Below are 14502 nucleotides of genomic sequence, written 5' to 3' on the forward strand. Positions count from 1 at the left end.
TAACTAAGTGAAGCCAAGCCAGGGGCAGTGCAGAGAGCCCTGTACTTAGCTTTGTAAACAAAAATATGCAGACATTAAGATGAAGTGTAACTGAAGTGAGATGCAAGGTCACTCACTGAGACCGCAGAGAAATGATGCCCAAATAGTCTTACACCAGCTTGGCTCTTCCCTTCCTTGTCATCAGCCACGGATGCTGAGCCAGGCAAGCAGCAGGAGCCAGCCTGAGGCTTTTGTTGGCTTATTCCTTGCAAGGAATATCCAAAAGACTTTGCAGCCTTGGAATTTGGCCCTCCTCTTGTTCTCACTATGGTAAAGCGGAGGGCTGAATGGAAGTTTTGTTTGCAGCTTAAATAAATGCTCTTTCCTCAAAAGGCGTATTTGGGTGAGGCTGTCTCTAAAAGGTGATCTTAACCTTTCCCAACATCGCTGGTGAGGCCTGGGAGTTTCATGGCTGCAGATTTGCTGCTGAAGCACTGCTAGACAATAATTTCTTTTCTCACCGCTACTTATCTTCTTTGCTTTCAGATTGCACTCAAGTGCGCTGACATTTGCAACCCTTGCCGGCTCTGGGATCTGAGCAAACAGTGGAGCGAACGGGTCTGCGAAGAGTTTTACCGGCAAGGTCAGCCCCTTCGCACGCGGGGGTCCCCTTTCACCTCGGCCTTCCAGGCTTTTTGTGTGGCGAGACAGAGGTAGCGTTCAGCCGGCCCGGCTGGCCTTGAAATCTCCCTCAGGAGCGAGCTGTTGAAGAGATACTCTGCCTCATTTGAAAAGTGGGAAGGGGTAGAAGAGCGGCAAGTATTTCTTTGCCCGCGCTGCTCCTGTAGCAGCGCCAGGCAGGAGGGAGGGCTCTCTGCTGTGCCTCGGCGCTTGAATTCGGCTGGAGAGCCCATGGCTGGATTCTTCTCTGAGAACCCTCCAGCCACCATTAGCTCTTCTGAGCTGGAACGGCGCCAGGGCTACTCCGCACCAAAATCCTACCGCTGTCCACTGTGCTGTATCTCGCTTTTCACGTTCCCTCTACAACTCCGATGGGAGCCCTGCCCTCACTGTTTCCCAAATATGACACATTCTTCTGCCTACAAATGCAGAGAAAGGGTTCAAATGCACTGCCCAGCACGCTGTTCAAAGGGCCAAAGCAGACAAGCCAAAGCTCAGCTAGGACCTATTGCGAGTGTTTTCAAACCCCTGCAGAGAGCACAGTCCGGCAGGGCTTTTTCTGAAACACAGTAATTACACCATTTGGCTCTATCTGCATAGGCAAGGTCATGCTGTGCTACAACACAGGGTGCAGCAGAGTTCAATCACTGCTAAATTCTTTGTTCGGAGCATCCTGAGAGCCAAAGGCAAGTGGTACAAACACTGGAAGAGCACACAATGAAGTTCTCAATTCATTTAAAATTCTGCACTACAAAATAAAGCCACGTCCAAGCTGGTACCTGGTACAGTTAGTCCCTAACAAGGACAAATAGGTCAGCAAGTTAATTTTCAGCCAATGTCAGTTTAAGCTGGTGAAATGTCTTTGACTTTGATGCTTTTGAGGTGACATAAGCAGCCTGTCAGATGCAGATCTTTTTAGTCAGATGTATAGTCAAGGCATAATCAATATCCAGCTCATGAGGACAGGGCCCCAGTTGTGCGATACCTCACCTTTAGTGCATTGAGGGACCATGCTGAGAAAGACGGCACTCAACTCTTATAAATGTAAGCCTTCCCCAAGACTCAAGATTTATTAGTATAATGTCTAAAATATACCTGTGAAAGTGGACACTGGAGCATACGAGACCAGTTAGGAGCGTAACAGGGAGAAAAAGAGCATCTCATGTGGGAGAATATACAGAAACTGTGATCTGACTGTCACTGGTAGCTGTATAATTCTGGTAAGTGATACAAAAAACAATATTACATAGCATGTATTTAGATACCATTATCACTTTAAAATGTTATTGTAGACCTCTCTACCCCCTTACACACAATGCTGGGGCTTGAAGCTGGCTTTTTTTAGCATTTGAAAACCGTATCTCTCACGTTTTGATTTTTAACTGTAGATGAGACAGATAATCCCACAGTTTGTGCCTTGTTTAATCTTCCTTCTGAAACGCATACAAAGTTTGAACATTTTTGTACCAAACATTTCTAATGTTATTTTAATAGACTGAGATCTTGATCTTCCAGTCATCTGGTGCATCTGCACTACATCTATTAGCAAATAAAATATACAACTCAGGTACGTTTCAGGGAGCACCTGATGCTTACAGCAGCTCCTAACATGAACCTTTCCTAGAAAAATACTTTAACTTGTTCTCAAATGGGCGTTTTAAAAGTCAAATAGGAACCCAGGGTAAATAATGGAACTTGATTTGTTTATATAAAAACTGGAACTGGCAAGAAACAAGTTGCAAGAAAATGGCTAATGTTTAAGTAACATTAATAAATCTAATGGACAAAGTATTATTGCCTGAGGGCAAGTGTGCAGCTTAGCTTGCACACAGCTAGTCTCCCTTCCCTCCCATACTGTAGATAGGAAAGGGTCTGTAACTCATGCAGTAACCAGGACCGTACCCTGGCAGTGTCTCAGAGAAGGCTAAAAATCACAAAGGATGAACGTGTTGCACTCACAGACAGTGTTTGTTTAAAAAAAAAAAAAAAAACAAAACAAAACCAAAACCCTTGTATCCAGCTGGCCTGTGGTCCTCTGTGACCATACACGTGATCATTGCTATTGATTACCTTCAAGTACATAAAAAACATCTCCTGTCTTACCTATGTACGGAAGACTCTCTTGCGTGACCATTTATGCCTCTGCAGGAATAGTTTCTACTGACTGTTTATAAGCGTCTTCTCAATGCCAAATTTGGTCAATTCTGGAGCAGTCTCAGGTGGCATCTGGGACGAGCAGATCCCCCACCCGGGCTGTTCTCCAACAATTTGAAACAGAGCCGGGGGCACCGGCAGTCACAGCAGGAGCTGCCTTGTAGGAGTCTCCAGGGCAGTCCCAGATTCACACCTGGAGACCTCCTGTTCCAATTAGTCAAATACTGTGCTATGAAAGGTGGTGAGGGGTGGGGTCAACCACTTTGTTTCAGGTCTGTCTGCTGTCTTGAGTCAGTCCTGTGCAGATGACTCTGGGGATGTCCTGGACCACCCAGGGAATTGGTGACGTAAGTTCAGCGCAGCAGCACAAGCATAGCCCTGATACCCAGCTACACCACAATTATAAGACAAATTTTTAATTTCATCCTTTTTCCACATGTATAACTTGAATTCCATAGCTCTTGACACATGAACACATGTTGCCTACGCCCATGCTCTGGCCCTCATTAGTTTGTTAGTGCAGACACAGCTGCGGACTGCCAGGCTCCATCGCACTGCCCTTTAACAGCAATTTCTACATGCACACAGTAGCAGCTCACACTACAATACTAATAGAGATGCGTTTCTTCTAAAATATATATTCTGCATTTTTCTCATAGGAAGACATTTGAACACTGAGTAAATGAACTAGAATGTCATAAAAATCTTTCACATGAGAGAATCTATTTTAAAAATTAAGGTCCTCAGAACATGTAAGTGCTCAGATTTAATGTTCATTCAAAAGTCACCTTTCCTTAGAGAGATTTTTCTTTGTGTGCATACTCAGTTTCTCTGATACCTAAAACAAAGTCCAAACAATGAAGGTATTTAGACAGTTAACATGGTCGTCATTGGTGCAAGATTGCCGCTGCTCAAATCCACACAGTTGCAGTCACTGTAAGAGTCTGACATAGGTATGGAGAAGAGATTTTAAGTGGCAGCAAATTATTTTCTCTTCTTTTTTTTGCAGGTGACCTGGAACAAAAATTTGAACTGGAAATAAGTCCCCTTTGCAATCAGCAGAAGGATACAATACCAAGCATACAGATTGGTAAGTGTTAGTTTCATTCTCCTCTCTCCATGCTTATCTCAGTATGGCACAAGCTCAAAGAGAAACTTTTCTTTCCCCGTCCCTCCTCCCCAATCTAGTTGTTTTAACAGTAAGAACTGTAGGTACCATAAGAGTCACGATTCACACTCTAAATAAAAATGTTCAAAAAGAAACCTATCCAAGCTGAATATTCAATAGAAAGACAAAGGAGTCATTGCATAGGGAAAAAAGGGGTCATTCTAATATCTGCAGAGAAAAATCGCAGCCAACGCATGTGATCTACACACCGGTTACTTTCTGGTCTGAAATCTCCTCAGAGAAGGATGCTGTCTCTCACAGATTTTACTGTTACATACACAGATAGAGCCACATCTTGTCATGTGCGCTGGTCAAAAGCTGTGCATTTCAAAAGCAGTTGATGGCTGCTTGAGGTGTTATTGTTATTTCTCGTCAGGGTTTTTGCCACTTATATTGCTGCGTTCCCTCGAGGGGAACAAAGCCTCGAGGCACTCTATAGGGTAATGCACTCATGGAATGAATTTTTCCTCACCTGTTGTCCTTTGTGTGTTTCCCCAGGGTTCATGACGTACATCGTAGAGCCACTCTTCGAGAGGTGGGCCCAGTTTACAGGCGATACTCCCCTATCTGAAAATATGCTAAACCATCTCAGGAGGAACAAGGCCAAGTGGAGGAGCTTGCTCCACAAGCAACACAGCAGTAGTAGGAGCAATGACCACTCAGGTCAAGTGACTGGCAGCCAAGAACAGACTTTAAATGAAGAAGAGACTCCTTAGTGGCAGCTTTGCACTTTTCCTTATAGCACTGCTATCTCTGTCTTGATCACAGCAGCAAACAAAATCCCGGGGAGCTAGGAGCCTGTTGTCAAGACCGTGGAAAGGGAAGAAATGGCAAAGCAGAAGCTGTAAGGGTCCTCACGAACAAGCCCGCGGTTCTGCTGAGTTCCTTTCTGGATCCCCTTCACGTTCCTCTCCCCTCTCTTCATTTTGTGCATGCCTGATGCCATTCGTCACTTCTGATCATGAACTGCCTGAATGCGGAGCCCCAGTCAGCAGTACTGAAGCCGGGCCGGGTACGGCTGCTGTGAAGCAGGGAGGATTACTGAGAGAACAGGGGAGATAGATAGAGGCACTCTTGGTTATATACTCATTTACCACGAGTCATACTGTGACATATGTATATAGGCCCAGAGTGCCATATGCTTTCCAGGCTGGCAGCTGGGCTGCACATTAAACCACCAGCATCTTCAGCATCCAGAGGGCACTGGCTGAGCAAGACAGCGCTCGCAGAGGGCAGAGAGAGTCTGGTTATTTTAGTAATTAAAACAAAAAACCTTTTTAACTTTTGTATTCTGTGCACTAAAAAACAGATCTATAAACCTTGGACTGAAGTTACTCTCCGTATACACAACTCCAGTGTAACAAGGCTCATTTTGGTAATCATTTTTATGCCACTTTGGATAAAAGACGGGCATCTTCTCATTGCAAGGAACAGTATTCCCTCGCAAACGAAAGGGAAGGTGTTGTACAGTCTAAACCTTTGAAACATGAACAGATCTATCTTTTGAGTACTGTTTCAAGTAACATGTTTATATTCATATGTGTACATTTTCTGTAAATACAAAGCGCTACTGATTCCCATGCCAAAATACTGGAGTACTGTGGGATTGCTACCTGTAAAAACATTGGCACTGTGAACAGAATACTGTTAGTTTTAATACAAGAGAAAGCATTTGTAAATACGATATAGAGTTTATTAATATACACCATTGTTTGTGGATAAAAGCCTTAACTTTTAGCATCCTTCATCTTCTGATAGCTGCCAAAATCATATGATCACAAGATATGATTCTGAACTGCCTTTCCACTATCCAAGGTGTATCAAAGGTCATTAAGGAATGAAGCCTGGCAGGATAACTTCTTGAAAACTTCAAACACATTCCATATGGGTCCGTGTTGTTAATCCATGGCACCTTGCACATTTGGTCTAGGCAAATGCTTCACAGAGCCTGAAGTTTAAGTTCAAAAAAAACCAAAACCCACAGCAACACCACATAATTTGACAGTTCAACCTGATTACCATTTATTCAAGAGTGTGAATTTTTATTAAATAGCTTAGTGATCTACAAAGCACGACATTCTAATAGTTCTGGAGTCCAATTGTTTTCTCGAGTGATGTTGCAGTGTAGTTGATTTTTTTCCCCACATTCCCTCCTTAGATAGCCAGCATCAAAATGCATTTGTATTTTTCTTTTCATTAAAAAAAAAACTTCAACTGACTTTTAGATCAGTCTCTCTCAATGAAGGAAGAAAAATGTGTTATAGTCAAACTGTTAAGAAAAATCCTCTTAACTATCACAGTAATGAGGAATTTTCTGTGGTCTTGTGTTTGTGAAAGATACATGGCCTTATCTATGCCATAAACAACCTCAGTTTGGGTAGTCTTTATAAAACTTTACTTAAGCTTCCATCATTTCAATGAGATTGTATTCTCGAACACTACTGCACTGCACCGAAGTGATTGTCCCCTTCTCCTCTGCCCCCAGAAAAATTAATTGCATTCAGGTAAAGTACAGTGTTGTTGTAAACCCCCAGTACATCAAATCTGTATAGCTGTTTTCCAAAATAACTAGCAGGCATGGCCATGTAATCATGTTTGGACGTGAATACCTTAGGCCAACAAAGAGCGAGCTATTTAGGTTGGTGTTTGAGAAAGATAATATTTACTTATAAAAGTGCAAGGGGAGATACAATAGAATTTTTCTCAATTACAGGGAATATTGACTTGATTAGACAAAGTGTTCATGCTCATAAGGTGACTAGTACGTTCAAAGGAGAATAAAAAGCATAAGTTTTAGTAAAGGATGTTTTACTCTACTAATTCATTGGACATGTATCTTCAGAGAAAGAGACTGAAACCCAGTGAAGTAGGAAGGTGGAAATCGCTATGAGAGCACAAAGCATCCTGAGAACGATGTTTTTCTTCTCCTCTACTGTTTTGTAAGCTATAAGCAGTAGCAAACATTCTTCTTCCTCCCTCTTCTAAATGGGACTCACACAGTAGAAGTACCATAAAAAGAAAAGAGAGAGAGTTGTAGTAGAATAAAATTATTTCTAACTGCAGGACATAAATGTCTTTTTAACCACCAGATGGTGGGGGCGGGAGCATCACCACTTTGCAGCTTTTTAGGTGTATCTTTCCTTCTCCTGACAGATGTAGGACAATTATTAGGACATTACGCGAGCAGTGTAATGTGCTGCTTAGAAGCACTTAAGTACATACAAAAGGATATAATTTCCCTTGTTTTGTCTTTTTACTAAGAAATGGAAGCCATTTTCCATCTAGTTCAAAGAATTTTTTAAAATGTTCTGAAGTGTACTTAAACAAAGCCGGTGTTCTAGCAGCATAAAAAGCTCTTGACAGATACATTGTTGGGCTGTTTCTGAGGAGCTTCCAGAAAATAGGTCCAACAGGAAAGCTTAGGTACAAATCAAGTTCTGTAATAGCTATAATAAACCCAAGACCTTTTCTGTAATTAGAGCCTACAGGGTCCATTACAAGTCTGCTCTTACCAAGTTAAAACTTCCTAACTTTGAAAAGCTGCTCTTAAAATGAACAGGTTGTGGGGTTTTTTGGTGCACTGAACATACTTGCTAGATTTCAATCCCCTTGTCTAATGAAACAATGCTTGAAACGGGTTCAGGGTGGCTGCAGAAATGCTTCTGTACTCATCAGCCAAACCCATTGCACAAGATTGGGTCTGGGCCAGTTTGCCTCCGGTGCTCTGGACAGAAGTGCGCTGAAAAGGTAGGCTCTGGCAGCAGATGCCTGGCAGCCAGCTTCACTGGGGTCTGTAATGCAAAATGATTTGACCATTTGATTTCCCGTAGAAGCCACCAAACCGTACCTGATACAGCCAATCCAACAGCACCAGTGCTCAGTATATGCGGTCGTGATATATATTTGGTATCTCTAGTTTGGAGGGCATTTCTATACTGGGATTTCTCCCCAGGATGCCATCAGAATGCTAGATGCACGGAATAGAAAAACAACTATGCAGATAATGCAGATTTTTGTCTTGTTAGCCCTGTTAGCCACTTTACAGAAAGCCCTTGTAAATTATTTTTCTTTCTTATTGGGCCAGTGCAGCTAAAAGATTCTGGAGTTTTAAAACTGAGTTAGGTTTTTCATATAAGGAAAGCAGCAGAAAACTGCTAAAAGCAGGAGCTTAAAAGGCTTTTATGCCCCACAAATACAATCATTTCATTAAAACCTAGTTTCTCTAAATTTCATACCATCAAAGAGACAAATTCTGTATAAATAACAACAATAATAATAATAAAGTGGTGATAAGTGAAACTTCTAGACTGGTTAAAATAATGCATACATACGCATTTTCATTAAGTAAAGATTTTTACCTACCTTTGGGTTTTTAAGGGTCAACGTTCCAGCCACCAGCCAAAAGTGGAAAAAAAAGACTATTGAAATTGCATACCTTTGAAATACAGAAACAGAGAAAGGAGCAGCTGAGGTTAAATAGAGTCTATGAAAGAAAAAAAACACATGATCTACAGTTCTATCTAACCTAATCTACAATCTAGGTCAATTATTTTTATATAAACTATTGGTTTTCATGAAGCAAATCAAAGTCGCCCCAAATGATCAGTGAGAAGGCTGCTACCACAGTAAATGAGATAAGCCCATTTTCACACTGCATAGCTATCTCACCAGCTTTTCCAATCTGTGGTTGAAATTTCTATTAAAAGTTTCCAATAAAACAGAGACAGAATGCATACTAGCCCTTCCAAATGGACTCTCCTCGGAAAGGAGAAACACTCAAGTAGTTATAATTTTCTTTTCAGGTATCAGTCAGGGTACCAGCCATAATTTATAGCCTTATATTTTAAGTAAGTCACTCGGCTGAGTTGTCCATAAAGTACTGCCATTCCCCTCCTAACGCCACCATCCCCTGCTCATGGCCCGCAAAAATCAATACTTAAATTTGAATTAAGATCCTGAAAATCAAAAAAAAGCCACTCCAAAACACAAACAAAACAAAAACCCAAGGCAAGCTTCATGCCATGAATATCTAACCAAATTACTTTGACTGGTGCAAACTATTATTCTATTATTTGTTTCTATAATCCATCCGATATTTTAGGTACATAAAGTGCAGAGCATAAGTTTGACTTGGATGTAAAATATATTCTGCTTATCTTTGAATTCAAGATTGTATATGTCATGTTTATTGTAAAGCATTTTATATATACATATTCACATATCTTATACAACTCTATGGGCCAAACACTGGTCCCACCAACTTCACTGGGACCAAGAATCAGCCCCCATATGTGCGTATATATGCCATATGCATCATTTTGAAAGGAAGCACTAGATTGTGTGAAAATGCTGTGACTGCTATGCAGTGATGCCAAGAGACTTAACTGTATCTTTTTTAACATACTGCTGTAAGTATTCATCATGTCAAAGAATGACAACTAATAAAAAAAAAAAAAAAAAAAAAAAGAAGTGTCCAAAGCTCTTTGGTAGAGCCAGTTGATTGAAAGCATCTTCTTAGTTTGCAGAAGACATTCTGGTTGGACAAGGCAGCAAAAGTCCTGCTGCATCTGTCCTCGCACTGCCTCTCCCTTCCTACCAACAAAATAATCACTTTCCTAGTGCACTGTTTCTGAGAACTTTTCTCTAAATTCACCCTTAGCGTTGCTGTAGAAATTTAAATGGAGTTATCAGCAAGGAAAGTTTTTCTGTATCTTTCTCCCAAGCATATAGTAGAAGGATCTTCAAACCCAGGGAAAATGTTTCCCTGTTTAAGTATTTAAAGAAGAGGGAGGTGTGTTTTACTATTGTTTCAGTTCCAGTAACTAGTTCTCCTTAGTGTCGTTGGTCAGTTTTAATCTCCGTTTTGTCATTTCTTGGTTGCGGACAATGTAATATATATGTGCAACATGACAGAGGCTTGTGAAGTTTAATTGAAAATATGGGAAGTATTAACATTCTACACCATTTCTAAGTGAGAAATACCTGTCATCGCTGATGGACTTCTGCCACTGCAGGGAGTCGTCTTCTTGACTTTGATACATTTCTAAAGCCAGAATTTATTTGTACCTTAAAGTCTTCAGTAACAATACTCTCACAGTTTGTGCAGAGCAAATGCCACAATTGAACTGAATACAGGAGCTGGATATAAATTCGGTTTCGGTGTTATTCAGCCAATATTTTAAATACACTTCCTTAAAATAAAAAAACAACCCTTCAAAATCATGACAAAGTGTTTTCCTGTGTCCCCCAGATGCAAGCTGAATTGCAGAATGGATTCTAGACTGAAGCCCCTTAGAGATCTGTCCTGTATATGGATGGAGTTGTGATGGTTTCTCCAGGAGAAGTTTTACATAGTCCGCATTGGAAAACCACTCACAATTTTCCACAACGGATTTAGCAGGGTTATTTTCAAGAACAGCTAAGTCAATACATTTTCCTACTCTACACAGGCACTGTCTGTATGGATGTTGATGTTTAATGGTTCAAAACAAATAATGTACACTAGCATGTTGAAATTAATCACTGAACTTAACAGCAAAAGAAAAATTAATAATACGGCAATTTTTTTGTCCTGTCCAAAGACTTAACTGTGGTTTTAAAGCTCAGGTGAAGAATCTGGGAAATATAACTATTCATTAAGAAAAGAAGCAATACAATATGCATGTGACAAACAACCATGTAGGTGACAAGACACTCCTTTTCCCTAAAGGTGAGGAAGGCAGGGTCTCTCCAATGACCAACGCAGTCCAATCCTCTCTGAGCTAACACGGGCGTAATTACAAAATACGCTGGTTTTAGCAGCAAGGCAAGCTTATGGTGTTCCCACTCCTACACTTCTTGATCTTTCAGTGATGTTGTGTACAGTACAGTCTCAAACAGCTATTTAGGGACAGACAGACAGAAAATGAACCACAGAATAGAGAAGAAAGGGCTTAAATTGGCTCTGCCACTAAAACCAATGGATCACCTTACTACATTACCTGGCCAATTGTATGAGGTACAACAAGGCCAAGTGCCAGGTCCTGCACTTCGGCCACAACAACCCCAGGCAACGCTACAGGCTTGGGGAAGAGTGGCTGGAAAGCTGCCCAGAGGAAAAGGACCTGGGGGTGCTGGTCGACAGCTGGCTGAACATGAGCCAGCAGTGTGCCCAGGTGGCCAAGAAGGCCAACGGCATCCTGGCCTGTATCGGAAATAGTGTGGCCAGCAGGAGCAGGGAGGTGATCGTGCCCCTGTACTCGGCACTGGTGAGGCCGCACCTCGAATCCTGTGTTCAGTTTTGGGCACCTCACGACAAGAAGGACATTGAGGTGCTGGAGCATGTCCAGAGAAGGGCAACGAAGCTGGTGAAGGGCCTGGAGCACAAGTCTTATGAGGAGCGGCTGAGGGAACTGGGACTGTTTAGCCTGGAGAAGAGGAGGCTGAGGGGGAGCCCTTATCGCGCTCTACAACTACCTGAAAGGAGGTTGTAGCGAGGTGGGTGTTGGTCTCTTCTGCCAAGCAACAAGCGATAGGACGAGAGGAAATGGCCTCAAGTTGCGCCAAGGGAGGTTTAGATTGGACATTAGGAAAAATTTCTTTACTGAAAGAGTGGTCAAGCCTTGGAACAGGCTGCCCAAGGAAGTGGTGGAGTCACCATCCCTGGAAGTATTTAAAAGACATGTAGATGAGGTGCTTAGGGACATGGTGTAGTGGGCATGGTGGTGTTGGGTTGACGGTTGGACACGATGATCTTAGAGGTCTTTTCCAACCTTGATGATTCTATGATTCTATATCTTGGGCTAGTTCGGGTCTCAGGAAGAGTTTTATTAAACATCATGCATCCATCCACGACAATGTAATTTTGCTACCAGCAGCACCACTTCCTAAAAACTACCTTGGGTGTCTAAGCAGGGCCATATAGACCTAAATACACAAGGAAGTGAGTATCACAACAGCAGATGAATTTCATGTCAGACAATTTTATGGTATTACACTTGAGAGGACAGTTGAATCCTATATCCAACAGGGTTCTAAATATATTGTACTAGATTAGGAAGGGGACCTGGGTGTCATAAGAAGTTGTAACTAAAATGGAGTACTAGAATTCATACAAACAGGGATAAAGAGGAGTTGTGCTATTATCTCCACCTGTCCTACCACCCGGAGATAAACTCTATGCCATCATTTTCATACTAATCACCCCTCTCTAGAAAGTGCAAGTACAAGAGTGGGAAGTGCAAAGAAGGGTGGCAAAAAGCAACTTGAATCACGAAAAACCTCCAGAAAGGAGAGACTGGGGAAAAAAGACTGTAGCTTCATTAGTACCACCTATATAAAAAAATAAACATTCGGGCAGATTGAGACCTTCTGTTCTCCCCGAATCAAAATATAGCTAAAACAAAGTAAAGCAATACATGTGGAAGTTGCTACCACAAGAACACATTAACCTTTAACCACATAGCAAAACTTAAAAGAAGATTGAACATTTATATGAACAAAAAGAAAATTCATGGTTACAAATAAATATTACTAAAATCGTAATCTTGGAGAAAACATACTTTAAGACTTAAATCAACCTTTAGTTTAGAATGATGCTTTCATGATCTACTCATGCAGGTCAGCAGCTGTTACATTCCAAATCCAGAGTTTTCATTCGTATGTGCAGAGGATTCCTATAAGCTTAGCTCATACATAAGCATATTTATGAAAGAAATACAGATACCAAAAAGAAAAATCTAGAGCTACACCTACCCATGTATTTGATATCCAGCCTCATTTCTATAGCAGGACCTACCAACATCCGGAGACAAATTCGGAACTAGTCACTTCAGGCAATCAAAATCCAAAGAAAAGAGAAAGTACTGAAACATATGGTAGATTCAGAGACAGATTCAACAAGAAAGATAAAACATTGTCCCAAAGACCGCTCTTTTGTGTCTTTCATGTTTTGCATTGGATAAATATATTTCAATTCAATCTTTAGAGGGAGGAGAAATATATATATATTAGTATCATCAACTGAGAGACCAAAACACGAGTGGAATTACTTTGTTTAAAATGTACTGTTTTGTCGGGATGAGGTTCCACGTATATGACAAGTACTTCGGGAGATTGCCACTGCCCTCTATGGTACCTATGCATAACATTCCCCCTCAAAAAAATAAAAAAAAGTCAACACCAACAGTTCTACCATTACGGCAAAAAACATTAAGCAGTGGCCATTTGCACTATGTGCTTTGAAGTACCTTTTATCAGCACTAAGGCCTAATTAAGGTGCACATACATGTGAATGCTAACTGCCCCAACTCCCACATTAGAAAGAAACCTTCCTCAACAAGGCTGCTACCTGAAGTCTGCCTATGTAAAGACAGATACTAAACAAACTAAGAAACATAAATTATATAAGTCAGTGATGATGGTGGATGAGTACTTCAGCTACTCAAAACAGCTAAGTGACATTGGCACATTGTATGCTGTAGGTACATAAAGGTGCGTACAAAAGTTTTAACATAGCAATACACTTCCTACATTTACCTTCATTGTAGCTACAAAGATAATACACAGAGAAATTATATTACCTGAAGGTATTAGTGAGCTAAAGTGAAGAAACCTGAATAAGAAGCTGTATAGTTGACTTGATTCTGCACTCGATCCTCACAATTCATCTGTGCTCGCTGTATCGGGAGTCCCGCCTGGGGATGACTAAAACTGACTTTCAGGCCTTCATTTTTACCTTCTTAGCTCTCTTGCTCTCCCACGCACACCTAATTATGATCAGCTTCTTGAAGACACTAACTAGTCACAAGCACAACAAAAAATAATTTACTTTGGTAAAGTATGGTATTTATTATGTTCCAAATCATATGTTATGTTCTTTTAAAGAGCGGAGTGACTTCCCCCTCACTCCCAAAAGAAAGAGGGAATTCTTCCTTCTCTGAGATGCTCTGGATTGGGCTGGAAGAGAGAAAGGTTAGAGACTGCAGGTATTTCATGTAAGAGAGCCATAGCAAGAAGTTACAGCTCACTTGGAGAACACAGCTGTTCTGGTTTTGGCTGGGATAGACTTAATTTTCTTCATAGAAGCTAGTATGAGGCTATGTTTTGGATTTGTGCTGAAAACAGTATTGATAATACAGGGATGTTTTAGTTGTTGCTGAGTAATGTTTACAATAGCCAAGGACTTTTCAGCTTCCCATGGTCTGCCAGGTCCCAGCACAAGAAGCTGGGAGGGAGCATAGCCAGGACAGCTAACCCAACTGGCCAAAGGGATCTTCCATACCATATGACGTCCTGCTCAGCATATAAAGCTGGGGGAAGAAAAAGGAAGCAGGGGACGTTTGGAGTGACGGCGTTTGTCTTCCCAAGTAACCGTTACACGTGATGGAGCCCTGCTTTCCTGGAGATGGCTGAACACCTGCCTGCCGATGGGAAGTAGTGAACGAATTCCTTGTTTCGCTTTGCTTGCAGGCACAGCTTTTGCTTTACCTTTTAAACTGTCTTTATCTCAACCCACGAGTTTTCTCACTTTTACCCTTCCA

At 41.4% G+C, this 14502-nt stretch overlaps 1 protein-coding gene across 2 annotated transcripts in view; it reads left to right on the forward strand.

The window, feature by feature from the left end:
* Positions 1–8983, forward strand: part of PDE7B (phosphodiesterase 7B) — a 174034-nt gene extending 165051 nt beyond the window's left edge. For both annotated transcript variants that reach the window (XM_075145875.1, XM_075145876.1), the window contains 3 exons: positions 526–622; positions 3824–3904; positions 4481–8983. In XM_075145875.1, coding sequence (XP_075001976.1) covers positions 526–622; positions 3824–3904; positions 4481–4698 — 396 coding nt within the window. In that variant the 3' untranslated portion in view covers positions 4699–8983. The remainder of the gene's footprint in view (positions 1–525; positions 623–3823; positions 3905–4480) is intronic.
* The last annotated feature ends 5519 nt before the right edge of the window (positions 8984–14502 follow it).

This window comes from Calonectris borealis, chromosome 3 (genome assembly GCF_964195595.1).
Source record: "Calonectris borealis chromosome 3, bCalBor7.hap1.2, whole genome shotgun sequence".
Taxonomy (NCBI): Eukaryota; Metazoa; Chordata; class Aves; order Procellariiformes; family Procellariidae; genus Calonectris; species Calonectris borealis.